This window comes from Podarcis bocagei, assembly GCF_964188305.1.
Source record: "Podarcis bocagei genome assembly, chromosome: 5".
Taxonomy (NCBI): domain Eukaryota; kingdom Metazoa; phylum Chordata; class Lepidosauria; order Squamata; family Lacertidae; genus Podarcis; species Podarcis bocagei.
Genome location: NC_138129.1, coordinates 515,026 through 529,819, shown reverse-complemented (window position 1 = coordinate 529,819; position 14,794 = coordinate 515,026). Strand labels below are relative to the sequence as shown.

The 14,794-nt window shown below is 59.3% G+C and overlaps 1 protein-coding gene across 4 annotated transcripts in view; it reads right to left on the bottom strand.

The window, feature by feature from the left end:
• Positions 1-14,794, bottom strand: part of CDH22 (cadherin 22) — a 66,067-nt gene that overhangs the window by 21,251 nt on the left and 30,022 nt on the right. For all 4 annotated transcript variants that reach the window (XM_081196141.1, XM_081196144.1, XM_081196143.1 and 1 more), the window contains 3 exons: positions 14,200-14,387; positions 13,080-13,333; positions 7,594-7,730 (listed from right to left, as the gene is read on the bottom strand). In XM_081196141.1, coding sequence (XP_081052267.1) covers positions 7,594-7,730; positions 13,080-13,333; positions 14,200-14,387 — 579 coding nt within the window. The remainder of the gene's footprint in view (positions 1-7,593; positions 7,731-13,079; positions 13,334-14,199; positions 14,388-14,794) is intronic.

Sequence of the window (14,794 nt, the reverse complement as noted above, 5' to 3'; positions counted from 1 at the left end):
CGCCTCCTGCAGGGCTCCCAAAAATACCATCTTTCGCGCCTGCCTGCCTGCCAAGGACCAGGCTGGTTTGCAGAGAAATTGTGTGTGGGGGGAGAGGCTATGTGTGAAGTGGGTGGGAGAGGGAGGGAGGAGAGTGTGGGGAGGGGAGGGGAGCCCAGAGTGGGCACCCCATAAGCAGAGCCCAGGGGAGCCCCCCGCCCAGGGTCATTTCAGGTGCTGCAGAAAGAGGGGAGCCTGCCCTGCCACCGGTGTGCCATGAAGGGTCTCATGGACAAGATCTTGCAACTGCGGCAGCGAGGAAAGCAGCCTTTGCCCTCTTTTAGCTGAACTTCTTCACGCAGCACATCATGAAACCAAGGAGGCTGCGATGGCCACCAAGTGGGATGGTGTCAGGGGTTTAGGAGCAGAGGCACGGGCAAGGGAGGAGACAGAGAGCGAAGGGGAGGAGGCAGAAGAAAAGATGAGTGATGACGACGACCCGAGATCTCCCAGTCTTTCCAGTGAATCAGAGGATTCACAGAAAGGAGCACCAGTGGCCAGGGCAAGGGGGGAGTCTAGGGGGGCACCCCAGGAAGATAGAGCCAGAGGGGACTCAGGGGAGAGCAGTTGGAAATCGGGACCAGCGTCACCGCCAGGAAGCAGGGAAGAGAAAGGGAGCCAGGGGGGAAGCGCTGGCAGCTCACCACAGGAGGGAGGGCATGAGTCAGGAGTGGCCACGCCTCCATCGGGGAGCGAAGAAACGGTTAAGAGGAAAGTGGAAGGTTGGGCGCGCGCGCCAAGTTCAAATGCAGAGGAAGGCGGCGCAGTAAGCAGCCCCGAAAGGGAACCAGGTCCTAAAGCCCGGCGCAAGGAGGCAGGAGGGTCCGGGTCAGCGTCAGAAGAATCCCGGAAGGAAGAAGCCCCGGGGGGTAGAGGGACCCAGAGGAGGACAGTCAGGCGGAAAAGGTGGAGCAAGGCTAGGATATTAAGTTGGTGCACACGGGGCGGAGACTCAGACGGAGCTTCGCCGATCTAGCTACTAGACGTAGAGTTTGCGCGCAGCAGCGTGAGAATGGAAACTGTAATTCAATAAAGACTTTTACTTAATGATCGCTGGCTAGCGTGATCCTCTGTGAGCTAGGATCTCCAAGCAGCTCTGACAGTAAGCTCCGTCTCATCATTGTGGGCATCTACAGCCTCGAGGAGGGGAGAGAAACAGGTGCCTACTAGCGAGCTCACGAACGGCAGACGACATGACGGCTGAGCAGCAGATAGAGGACCTCAGAAAAGCAGTGGCACAACTGAACGCCGAGGTTCTCGCATCCAGGAAGAGAGAGGAGGAGGCAGCTGCCGCCTGCAGGGATCTCCAGGTCAGGTTAGACGTGCTGACAAAGCAGACACCCCGGCAGGAGGGAATTGGGTTGGCGAGACGGACAGGCGGGCTAGTCTCTCACTTCGATGGGAACCTGCAACAGTATCCCAACTTTAGAGCCGACGTACTGTGCGCACTGCAACTGCTGCATAAAGACTTTAGAGATGAACAAGAGAGAGTGGGGTTCATCATGTCCCATCTGCATGGGGATGCGAAAGCATGGCTACGCAATTTATGGAGAGATAAGGATCCGGCGCTCCAGAATGCGGATGCCTTTATTAAAGCGATGGATGGGTGCTTTTTATCAAGTATTGACGTGGATCTTGCACGGAAGGAGGTGCATGGGCTGAGACAAGGGAGGGCCAGCGTCAGGCAGTATCATGCCCGCTTTTTCGCCTTGGTCAGTGCCCTGGAATGGGACAGAGATTCGGCTCCGGTAAGAGACCTCTTTTGGGAGGGGCTGCACAACTCGATTAAAGATGAGATCGCGAGGGGGGAGAGACCCCGAACCACCCAGGAGGTCGTTCAGAGGGCACTGGCAGTGGGGGTGAGGCTGGAAGGACGTCCGTGGAGCAGGGAAGAAGGGCGTGGAGGGCGCGAACCAGCCGGGGGCCCCTCCTTCCTTCCCAGAGAAGCAGCGCGGGCGCAATCCACGCCTCCGCCAGGAGGAGGAGCCGAACCTATGGAGGTTGGAGGTGCAAGGGCTCAGTCAGCAACCAGAGCCCTAGCACCGGCAGCAGTGAAAGCGAAGCCTCCTAGAGGGAACAGGAAGTGTTACGTCTGTGAGGAACCAGGGCATATGGCAAAAGAGTGTCCCCAGAGGCTCCACAAGCTCACTGCAGCCTCGGCAATGGTGACTGCAGCAACGCAGCAAGCAGGACCACAGCAGGGAAACGACGCAGTCTGGCTGGAGGAAGAGGCACTGGGGCCCAGCCAGACGTGTTAGTGACGCAGTCCCCAGAGATTTTACAGCCCGTGAACCCCCTCCCGCCCAAACCAGTAGTGAGGCTCACAGCATCTCTCCAGCTGCCCAATGGAATCACCATAGACGTGCCAATCACCATCGACTCAGGCAGCAATGCGGACTTTATAGGACAGGACTTTGTCGACAGGCACGCTGTGCAGTTGCTGCCGGCCACACTGCCCCTGCAGGTTGTCACGGTGGATGGCAGGGAGCTGCTCGGGGGGCAAGTGGTGAAGCAGACGCCACCAATGGTGATGCGACTTGGGAATCACAGAGAAATCATCAGCTTCAACGTCACTCAACTATCTGACACGCCCGTTGTATTGGGCATGAGTTGGCTGGACAAGCACAGCCCAACGATGGCTTGGTACCAGAGGCAGCTGACCTTCGGCTCTTCCTTTTGTGCTGAACACTGCATAGTGCCCAGGCAGGAAGGAGAGGAAGAGGAGTCACAGCTGCTGCTAGGCACGCTGCAAGCGATTCCCCACAAGTACGCTGAATTTTTGGAAGTTTTCTGCGAGAAGGAGGCAGACAGGCTACCCCCTCACAGACCATATGACTGCAAAATTGACCTGCTGCCGGGGGCGGCGCTGCCTAAAGGGAAACTGTATTCCATGTCAGAGGACGAACTGCAAGAACTCAAGGAGTTCATTGATCATAATTTGCAGCGCGGCTTCATCCGGGAGTCCAAGGCAGTGGGGGGCAGTCCCGTATTCTTTGTTAAGAAGCGGGACACGCCCCAAAAGAGACTCGTAGTGGATTACAGGATTTTGAACAGTGTGACTAGGCCATCGGACTTCCCCATGCCCCGAATTGACGACCTCCTCGCGAAGGTACGGAAGGGCAGAGTGTTCACCAAGTTGGACCTGCGGGGGGCGTACAACCTCATTCGCATGCGGGAGGGTGATGAGTGGAAGACAGCCATGTTCACGCCCCTGGGGACCTACGAATATAGAGTTATGCCTTTTGGATTGCAAAATGGCTCCCACGTTTTTCAAGCATTTATGCATCACGTGTTGGCGGGACTGCTCTACAAGACGTGCGTCTGTTTCTTAGATGACATCCTGATCTTTTCGGAGTCGCAGCAGGAGCATGACAAGCACGTCAAGGAAGTGCTGAGCAGGCTAAAGCAACATAGGCTCTACGCCAAGCTGGAGAAGTGCCAATTTGACGTGACGGAGGTGGATTTTCTGGGCTACAAGCTGTCTGACAAGGGGCTCGCCATGGACAGCGCCAAGGTTCGAGCGGTGTTGGATTGGAAGAGCCCGCGCAACCGGAAGGAGGTCCAAAGGTTTGTCGGCTTTGCGAACTTCTATCGCAAGTTTATCAAGGGCTTCGCGATGCAGACGGCGGCCATCACTGACACGCTTAGCTCCAAGAAAAAGAAGTTCATTTGGACAGAGCAGGCGGAGCAGTCCTTTCAGGCACTCAAGCGTCTCTTCGCGTCGGAAGAGCAGCTGCTTCATGTCAACCCCAGCAAGCCGATGAGGGTGGAGACAGACGCTTCGGACAGAGCCGTGGGGGCGGTCCTGCTGCAGAAAGACCCGCAGGGGGTGTGGCGACCGGGAGCGTTTTACTCCAGGAAGCTCAGCAAGTCCGAGCAGAACTACACCATATGGGACAGGGAGTTGCTGGCAATTCATGCAGCGTTCAAGGCGTGGAGGCACTTTCTGATCGGCGCCAAGCACACGGTGCAGGTTTGCACGGACCACAAGAATCTAGAGCACTGGCGCACGGCACAGTTCCTGAACCAGAGGCAGATACGTTGGGCTGAGTTCTTTGCGAACTTCGACTTCCGAATAGAGTATGTCCCGGGGGACACCAACATCATGGCAGACGCTCTCTCCCGTAAGCCACAGTATCTGGAGGACGCAACACCAGCGGCCGCCATGCACATCTTCGCACCGACAGTGTGGGCGTGCGCCGCGGCGACCGTGGACCTAGAGGCGGTACGGCGAGCGTTGCAGGGGGACTCCTTCGCACAAGCAAAGATGGCAGAGGTGCAAAGGGGCAAGGCAGCGGCCGACGGTTTCCAGCTAAGAGATGGATTGCTCATCCGTAAAGGGGCCATCTACGTGCCGGGAGACGAACTTCGAGCCAAGGTGCTGCAGCAGCTGCACGACGCGCCCACGGCCGGGCACTTTGGCAAGGAGAAGACGGTGGAATTAGTAGCCAGGGATTTCTGGTGGCCTGGAATGAGAGGGGAGGTCGCAGACTACGTGGCGAGGTGTGACACCTGCCAGAGGGCCAAACCAGTGCACAAACCGCCGGCCGGACTGTTGGAGCCGCTGCAAACTCCGGTAGAACCTTGGGAAAGGGTGGCCCTGGACTTTGTCACGGATCTGCCCAGCTCAAGGGGCAAGACGGCAGTGCTGGTGGTGGTGGACCTGTTTTCCAAGATGGCGCATTTCATTCCGTGTGCTAAGGTGGCCACGGCGGAGCAAACCGCCAAACTGTTCATAGACCACGTGTTCAAGGTTCACGGTCTGCCACGGTCTATTCTGTCCGACCGCGGGCGGCAGTTCATCTCGAACTTCTGGCAGAAGCTGATGGGCTTCCTGAACGTCAAGATCAACCTGGCGTCGGCGAGACACCCGCAGACCAACGGGCAAGCGGAGCGGGTCAATGCCATCATGCAGCAGTACCTGAGATGTTATGCAAATCAACAGCCTGCGACGTGGGTGGATTACCTGCCGCTTGCAGAGTTCGCCTACAACAACACGAAGCACGTATCCACGGGGGTCACGCCGTTCTTCGCCAACAACGGGAGGCACCCCAGAACCTTCCCGGGACTGGAAAGAATGGGGGAGGGGGAGCCGCAGACAGCAGATGCGTTCGCGTCGGAGCTGCAGGAAGTCCACGATCAGCTGAGGCGCCACCTGGAGCTGGCCAAGCACGCATACAAGGTACAAGCAGACAAGCACAGAAGGGTTGGAGAAGAGCTCCACGTGGGAGACTGGGTTTGGTTAGCGGCCCACGCAGTGCCGGCCAGGTCGTTGGCCAAGAAGAAACTAGGGCATAAACAACTGGGGCCCTACCAAGTCGAAGAGCAGGTCAACCCGGTAGCTTTCAGACTGGCACTTCCGGAGGGTTCCAGAATGCATCCGGTATTCCACAGATCGGTGCTCACTCCCTACAAGGCACCGCACAGGTTCCAGGAACCCGGAACGGCGCCGAGTCCGGCCAGAGACAGAACAGGACACGCGGGAGCGGCACAGAAGGAACGCATCAACGAAGTCACGGAGATTTTGGACTCCAGATGGGGGGAAGAGGGGGTAGAATACTTTCTCGCCAAGGAGGGCACCCCGGCCAGTGCGAACAGCTGGGTGCCGGGCTACGCCTTAGACGAACCTCTGCTCAAAGACGAGTTTCATGCCCTCTTCCCACATAGACCTATGCCAGCAGACTTTTTCGACGACTGGCTTTTCACACCCACGCTTTCGGCCAGCACGTTCCGGGGGTTCGACTCGGACGAGGAACCAACGCGAGACGTCCGTTCCCCGGAGGGGTCACCCTCGGGATCTGTCTCAGAACCCTCGTATTGGTGGGACGATAGGCCAGAGGAGCAGTTCCGCAGAAAGTGGCTGGACTGCTCAGGACGAGCAACGCCGCCAGGAGGAAGTGAGGGAGAGACGGACATGGATATTTTCGGGGACGACCCTGGTTTCGAGCACGGCGGCACAGAGATGGAAGCGGAGGTGACCGTCGTCGACGATAGCAGGGAGGAAGTCCCGGAAGAGTTCAGATGGAGGCCCGCCACGGGAAGCGACCGATATCCGACGTTCGTCCCTTTGCAACAGCAGCCCCCAGCTCCAGCACCGGAAGGAGGGGAGGGGGGACTGGGGGGCTTCGAGGGGGGGATGGATGTCAGGGGTTTAGGAGCAGAGGCACGGGCAAGGGAGGAGACAGAGAGCGAAGGGGAGGAGGCAGAAGAAAAGATGAGTGATGACGACGACCCGAGATCTCCGAGTCTTTCCAGTGAATCAGAGGATTCACAGAAAGGAGCACCAGTGGCCAGGGCAAGGGGGGAGTCTAGGGGGGCACCCCAGGAAGATAGAGCCAGAGGGGACTCAGGGGAGAGCAGTTGGAAATCGGGACCAGCGTCACCGCCAGGAAGCAGGGAAGAGAAAGGGAGCCAGGGGGGAAGCGCTGGCAGCTCACCACAGGAGGGAGGGCATGAGTCAGGAGTGGCCACGCCTCCATCGGGGAGCGAAGAAACGGTTAAGAGGAAAGTGGAAGGTTGGGCGCGCGCGCCAAGTTCAAATGCAGAGGAAGGCGGCGCAGTAAGCAGCCCCGAAAGGGAACCAGGTCCTAAAGCCCGGCGCAAGGAGGCAGGAGGGTCCGGGTCAGCGTCAGAAGAATCCCGGAAGGAAGAAGCCCCGGGGGGTAGAGGGACCCAGAGGAGGACAGTCAGGCGGAAAAGGTGGAGCAAGGCTAGGATATTAAGTTGGTGCACACGGGGCGGAGACTCAGACGGAGCTTCGCCGATCTAGCTACTAGACGTAGAGTTTGCGCGCAGCAGCGTGAGAATGGAAACTGTAATTCAATAAAGACTTTTACTTAATGATCGCTGGCTAGCGTGATCCTCTGTGAGCTAGGATCTCCAAGCAGCTCTGACAGATGGCTTTAGAAGTTGGAAGGGCCCCTCAGGGTCATCTAGTCCAACCCCCGGCAATGCAGGAATCACAGGGGGCCACCTGAACCCTGCTTAGAAACCTCCAATGGAGGAGAATCCGCCACCTTCCCAGAGTCCGTCTCGCTGCCAACATCTCTCACCATCAGAAAGGTGCTTGATCTCCTTCAAAAGCGAAAGGTGGGGGGCTAATAATCCTCCTGGAAGCCCCCCAAAGGGTTTGGGGGCAGGGGGTGTTGCTTCCCCTTTGCCCCATCCCTCCCTCCCTCCCAATCCTGCCCCCTCCCCCTTTGCTGCCGCAGCCGCGAGGTTTTGGCTTTGCCTTCCTCCGGGGGCATCAAAAGGGGGCCTGAGGCGCCAGCCCCAGAGACAGGCAGGGAGTGGGGGGGAATGTAGCTCCCCAGGAGACCCCACGTCAGGCGTGGCAGCGGAGGCAGAAGCACTACCCGCCTGCCCATCCCAGCTCAGATTAATACTCCTGCTGGCTTGCCCCTTCCTGCTTCCCACTGGCACCTGGGAGGGCTGCTTCAGGTCCAGACGAGCCCCTTTGGCCTCCTCCACCTCGGGGCTCTTCTCCTTCTTCTTGGCCACCTCTGGGCTGACTCCATCCTGCCCACCTCATCGCCCCCCCCCCCCGGGACTCACCTGCTTCCATGGCCAAGATGGTGATGTTGTGCCAGCCGGCTGTCTCCCGGTCCAGCACCTTGCTGGTCATGATGGCGCCGGTCAGCGGGTCGATGTCAAAGATCTGCTCCAGGTCGGTGCTGCGGTCGATGGCGTACCTGGGCACCAGGTGGGAAAGGGAGCTGTGAGGAGGATGCAAGGGAGGGGTGGAAGGCTGGCACATGGGGCAACGGAGCTCTTGGGACCCTGATGTCAACCCCAGGGGGGTAGGAAGGGGGTGCGGGGGGTGAGGCCCGCCCCGGGGTGATGAAATGGCAGGCGGCACTCTCCGTGGGCCCCGCAGCGTGCCCATGCCATGCGTCTCAGGCACCCAAAGGCTCTGCACTGTCCACTTGCTGCCTACCCCCCAGCTGTGGGGTGGCCGAGAGCATGCTTGCCCCGTCGGTATGGGCACCGTGCATGCGCCATCCCTATGGGTGCCACTTGAGCACCGTCCGTATGGGTGCTGCGCATGCACAGCTGCGCAGTTTGCCCTGCCCCTGTGGGTGGTTCGGCCCACCCCTCAGCGCCCTCCCTGGCTGCCAGATAGGCTTCTTCTGCCACTGGTCAACTCCTCCTCCTCTGTGATTTCAGCCGCAAGGAGGACTAGAAACCTGCTCCTTTTAATTTAGCCATTAAAGGAAACTTGTCAATAGATGCTGCAAAAGGTGTTTAATGCACAGAACCTGCCCAGCCAACAGACCGGCATGCCCATCCTACACCAGCTCTCATTCACTGCCACTTTCAGACGGGCGCCACAACTTGCCAACATTCATTCGTTTACGGAGAAGACACCATGTCAGAGCAAGAACCCGGAGAAGGAAGATCACCCTCCTCAGATCACAGAGTCATAGAGGCGGCTCAGAGGATACTCCAAGTGGCACATTCCACACAAACTCTCCTGGCATGTGGAATCAAGAAGGAACTGCACACATCTGACATTGGCCTCCAGCCCCTGTAAAGGCAGAGGGGGGGCCTAGCCCCCCCGGGCGCTGACTCACCCACCAACACAAGACGCAACCGGCTGTACTTTTGAATAAATAAGGTATAATATTCATTGTATCAAATTGTAGATTTCAACGGAAGTCTCATAAAGTTCAACGGAAAAAGCAGAAGACCCCGTGGATCAGTTCGTTCTCTAGTCTGTTCATGCATAAGGTCCATCCATGTATAAGTATCTATTCCACCTGTCTGTTCATAGAGTCCAGTAACCCACACGAAGGGTTGTTACAGTTCCACAGAATCCTGTCACAGAGTCTAAGACAAGGATTTCCGGGATATGAGCCTTGTTTTGCCATCCTGGGCTTCATCAGTAGTCAAGGCTCATATGTAATGTTACAGGACAGTGGATCTTCTAGCCTAGTAGTGCTGCATGAACTGACTAGAGAATGAACTGTTCCACGGGGTCTTCTGCTTTGTTCGTTGAACTTTATGAGACTTCCGTTGAAATCTTGTGTGTTTATGGAGTATGTTTCCCGTAACCATAGGTTTGTTGTTGTTGTTGTTGTTTCACACACACACACCCCAACAGGCAGGAAGCTTTCGGGGGGGGGCACACTCTGGACAGCTCCTAGCCAGGATGGCACCGCTCTGCCTCCACAGTCGGAGGCAGCCAGGTTTCTGAATGCCAGTCGCTGGAATCCGCAGGAGAGGAGAGTTGCTCTGGGGCTCAGGAGCTTTTTGCAGAGTTCCTACAATGGGCATCTGTTTGGCCACTGGGACAACAGGATGCCGGACTAGAGGGGTCACGGGCATCCTGGTCTGGCTTCTGTGCCAGGGATGTGAGGCGATTGGCCCAGCAAAGACCAGAGGGGAGATGCCAAGGAAGCCAGACTGCCCGGCCTTGGAGGCTTCTGCACCTCCGTCCGGATCCGTGCTGTGGACGCGTTCCCAGAAAAAGCAGCACCCTCCACCGGCCAGGTGCTCCTGAAGCAGCCCCAGCCCTGGCCACACCCTGCACAGCCCCTCCGGCCCCCCGCCAGGCCGGCCGGCCGGGCATCTGCCTACACCGCTGTGCTGCCTCCTTTTTCCTCCGCAATAAAGTTAATGACTCAGATGGAGGAGCGCCGAGCGAGGGGCCCTCGTCAAATCCGCAGAGGATGACACAAGCCGGGAGGAACTGTAAATATTGCAGAGGACAGGAGGATACAGGTTCCAAACGACCTTGACAGGGAGAAAGGCCAGGCGGGGAGGGAAGGGACAACTGCAGAGTGTTACGTCCCCCTGGGAGAGAGGAAAGCCCCACAAGTGCCCCCCGCCCCGGGAAAGAAGAGCCTTGCGAGAGCCCCATAGCGCTGGAGGGGCTTCCCCTGCAATGCAGGGAGCTGGACTGGGCAACCCTCGGGGTCCCTTCCAACTATGATTCCCACCAACGGAAGCCGAGGGCCTCCTGGGACGCACCTTCAGCCAGACGCTTCCTGGTGCTTCCTCTCTGTTCCTGGGCTGTGCCTTCTGCCCCTTCTGCAGGATAGATCCCCGACGGGGGCAAAAGGGGAAGCTGCTGCCCTGCGCATGCACCATGTGTGCCCAGCACCTGCTGCTTACTGGAGTCGCCCCCTGGATTCTGCGATGGAGGTGATGGCACAGCCACCCTCCTGGATGTGCCAGGCCTGACCTCCCGGCAGCAGCCCCAGGGGGTGGTCTCTGCCCAGCTGCCCTCTGCCACCCGCAAGCCAAGCTCTGCTAGGAGTTTCTGGCTTCTCCCGCTGCCTTGTCTTCCTCCCCTTGGCCCTCATTTTGCCCCCACGGCCGCCCCCTCCCTCTGCCCCCCACAAGCAGCCGAGGAGGGCAGCCCCACCTCCAGGGCGACGGGGGAGCAAACGCCAGACGGCATCCGGCGCGGCTGCTGGGAGATGCTGCGCCAGCAGTGCCAGGCCAGAGGCGGCAGGTCACGGCCCCCTCGCCTCTCCGCTCGCCCTCCTAATTGCCTGGTTGGCAAGATTATTTTCAATCAGGTCTGGTTTGTCTCTGGGGATTTATCGTCTTTTATCCGGCTATGAAACAAGCCAAATTGCTTTGCTGCTGCTGCTGCCTGCAATGGCGTGTTTGCGTGGGGGCTGCTGCCTGGGGGGTCTCAGACGTTGCCGCTGGCCGAAGGTGGGGAGGAAAGGGTGGGCCTGTCCAGAGGGGACCTTGGCCTCAGCCGCTCTGCACCCAGTGCAGGGCTTGATCCTGCAATCAGAGGGAAGAAGGCACAGGAGCAGACCCTGGCCGAAGCCAAGGCCCCCAGCGGTCGGCCCCAGGAGCTGCTTCCAGCTCACGGTTCAGCCTGAAGGCCTCCCACAGAGCCGCAGAACCCCAGTTCCCACTTCATGCCGGGGTTGAGCATGTGCAGAGTGCATTTCCCTCACTGCTGCCAAACCATGTAGAAAGGAGCCCCCTCACTTCTTTCTCAGTCTTGCCAACCCTCCTGAACTGAGGATTCACAGACTCACAGAATTGTAGAACTGGGAGAGACCCCCAGGGGTCATCTAGTCCAACCCGCTGCAAGGCAGAGCTCAGCGGAGGCAGACATGTCACCTGCAGGTCCAGAATACCTACAGATGCTCCAGGGGTGTTTTGACGGAAGCTTTCCCGGCGGCCTTATTACGTTTTGCATGCTGTATGAAAGCAGCGTCAGTGATACACAAAAAGAAAAGGATGCCCTTCTCTGCCCCCCAGAGCCCAGCCCCCTGCCAAGGGGGAGCTCTCTCAGCCCTCACGTGTCCCAGTTGCCCCCCCCCCCGCAGCGCCCTCCAACGAGGCCTGCCCTGCCCTGCCCAGCCCTTCCCTGCACCAGCTAAACCAGTGTGCGCCCCCATCACCAAAGGCAGCAGATCTGCCCCCCACCACATGCCTAGCTGGTTCTTGAGGGGGGGGGGTTGAGGCAGCCAGAGCAAGAAGCCGCTGCTTGGGATGCTGCTGGTGTCGCCAGCTTCCCTCTCCTCCTCCTCCTCCCAACGGCATCGCCTGTTGTTTGGCTGGGCAGAGCCGAGAGCGGTTTCTCCTCCTCCCTCTCCTGCGCTTTGGCGGTTTCCTTGGCACTCGCCTGCCTCAGCCCTTCCTTGCCACCCCCAAAGGCAGCGGCAGCAGCTGAGCGAGGGGCTCATCCTGGCATCCTGGCATGTGCATTGCTGCTGCTGCTGCTGCTGCGGCTGCTGCTGGGCTCTGGGAAGCTTGTCAAGCGCGGTGTGAAAAGCTCTTTGTGGTGTTTGTTTTCCCTGCCTGCCGCCTTTGTGCCGGAGCAGGTTGACGCTCTCGGGCGTCGCGGGAGTCTGCAAACCGCCTGTGCCCAACACATGTCTGTGGCGCCAGCGAGTGCCAAGGAGCAACAGCGTCTCTACAGAGTGCCAGCCTGCAGCGCTGCATCGCAGTCGGGGGGAAGCAGCAGAGGGGCTCCAGCGGGCGCAGGCGGGGAGGAGGCCGGGAGGAGGGCCCTGTCCTGGGCAGAGAAAGAGCGGAGGCCTGTCTTTCCTCCCAGCGAATCACAGCTGAAGCATCCCTGGCAGGCGGCCATCCGACCTCAGCTTAAAAACCTCCGAGGAAGGGGAGTCCACCATCTTCCCAGAGAAGAGAGGAAAGGCTTCTCTCCAGCGGCCCCCGTCTGTCAGGCCAGGTGGGGAAGGGCAGCGCTAACGTTGCACAGAGGTGATGGGGGGGCTCCACCTGGCACAGGCCCTGCTGATCTGCCCTCTTTGCTCACCTGTGGCACAGAGGCCCCCTGGGCTCTGTTGGGCCAATCCTGGTTGAGCCCCAGAACCAGAGCAGAGCAGCTGGGCCTGCCCGCCCCCCAGAACCCCTGCACCTCATCTCCCTTCATGCCTCTGGCATTCTGCTGGCACCCAGAGCCCACCCATTCTGAGTGACAGCCAACTGACTTTGCATGGCCACTTCTGCTGGACCCCTCTGCCCCATCCCCAGACCCCTTTGCCTCTCCTGAGACACAAACAGAGGTGCCATGGAGGTGCCACTCAGAGCAGAAACTCAGCAACTGGGATATATAATCTAGCACCGATTGCACAACCAGGAGATTTTCAGGAATGTGCATGAAAAGGCAAGGGAGTGGTTCCAGATGCGCATGCGTGTGATATGTGCAAAAAGGAAAAGTTCCACAAACTACACAGAAGCCCTTCCACTCCCACCCCCCTAAGTTGGGCAAAGACCTCGCCTTTTAGTTCATCTCACAAACCTCGAAACTTATTTCTTGCCAAAGGACTTTGCAGAAGCCTCTCCCCAAAAGCCGAGTTTTGTGCGACATGAAGCCCTCGGCCACCTGGCAGATTCCAGATTCCTCCTTCTCTGCCTCCTCCCAGGCTTAGGCGCCCAGAACCTTCTTGCCCCTTCCCCCTTCTTGTCCCCTTGGGGTCCCCCACCTCAGCTGCCCATGCACCCCACTTGCCTTTGCAACCGCCCCCCTTCCTGCCCTACTTCCTCCCTCTCCCGGCACCACGCGCCCATTTCCTGGACGGAGGAGAGGAAGCCCTCCTTACCGGACGGGTCTGTTTGCCACGTCGGGGTCCAGGGCGGTGACCATGCCCACCAAGGAGCCCACCGCCGCGTCCTCCTGCACCTCCATCAGGCCCTCGGGGGGCTGGAACTCGGGGGGCTCGTCCACATCCAGCACGGAGACGCGCACGATGGTCTGGTCCCGGAAGGTGCCCAGGTCCACAAAGCGGGGGTCCGCAAACTTGTTCAGGGCCTCGACCACCACTGTCTGCACGCTCTGGGCCTCAAAGTCCAGAGGCTGCAGAGAAAAGAGGGTTTTTTTGTGGGGTGAGCAGTGGGCTGACACCATCCAGGCTCCCCCCAGGCCCTGCCCCACCCCTTGGCCACCCCAGGGTGAGAGCCAGGTGAGAGCCAGGGGCACCTCCCTCTTGCGAAAGGCTGGAGGAAGGAACTGCCCCTTTAAGGGTGGCAGCGCCCAGCCGGGTCCTCTGGGGCCAGTTCTGCAAAGAGGCACCGATAAGCAGCTCTATGTTTTAGGAGCTCTGTGGGGAGCAGCTGCCTTGCATGCAGAGGGACCCAGGTGGCACCCGCCTGGCAGCATGGCCTGGCAAGGCTGGGAGGGGCAACCCCAGAGAGCGGCTGCCAGTCAGGGCAGACAAGCCAGAGCAGGGCCCATGGGCTGGCTCGGCAGCAGGCAGCTCTCCGTCTCCTGCCTGCCTGCCTTCCTCCATGGGGCAGGAGGGGGTCCCAGTCTGACGGAGGCAGGCAGAATCCCGCAGGCGGGCTGGCATGCTCTGAATTCTGGAAAAGCCGAAGAGTCCCAAGATCCCCGTTTCCCAGGCGGAGGGAGGCCTGCCAGCCAAGCAGAACTGGGAGGCATCCAGAACCCACCAGGAATCAACTGGAGAAACCAGAGGCAGCTGGAGGGGGGGGGAGAAAAGGGGGAGAAGGGGGACAGGAGGAAAGAGCCCCCAAGGCTGGGCAGGGCTTTGCTGATGGGGCAGCAGAGGATGGCAGGGAATCCATAGAACTGCATGGATCTGAATTGTATAGAATTGTGAATGCTGGGGCAGCTCCCCCGAGGCCCTGCTGTGGCCAGAGGCACCCCCCCAGCTTCCCCCAACACCCACAAAGGGGAGAATGAGAGCCCCCCCCCCGGCTCACCTTCTGCACGGAGATGAGGGCTTCCTGTGTGTTGCTGTCGGTGGTCACCCGGAAAGCCCCCAGCCCCTCCTCGTCCTTGACCTGGTAGGTCATGTCGGTGTTCTCGCCCACGTCGGAGTCCTCGGCCTTCACCCTCCCGATCAGAGTCCCCACGGGGGCCGTCTCCACCACACTGAACTGGTACATCTCTGGGGCGGGGGGAGGAAGAGGCCGGGTGAGGAAGGTTCCTGCTTAAGAGCCACCCCATCGCTGCCTCCGAGCCCCGGCACTCTCACATCCCCCCCCAAAGGAACCCATCTTCAAAGCATGGATGGAACAAGGAGTTTGAGTGGGTGGCACAACCTCAACCACGAATTTCTGGATGGGACAACCCTTCTGATCAACGTGGAACATTTCTGTAGCTTTAAAACTGAGAGGAATTCTGCAAAAATTGATCTTCCAGGTCTACTGCACAACGTCTCTCTAGGGACGGTCTAATTCGGATGGACTCTGGCCCTGTCGTGATGTTGGCAGGTCCAGTGGCATTTCCCTTTGGGTCTGCATCACTTTTGTATTGGAGTAATCCTAGATATTTGAGGATGTTTGTGCGGGTCGG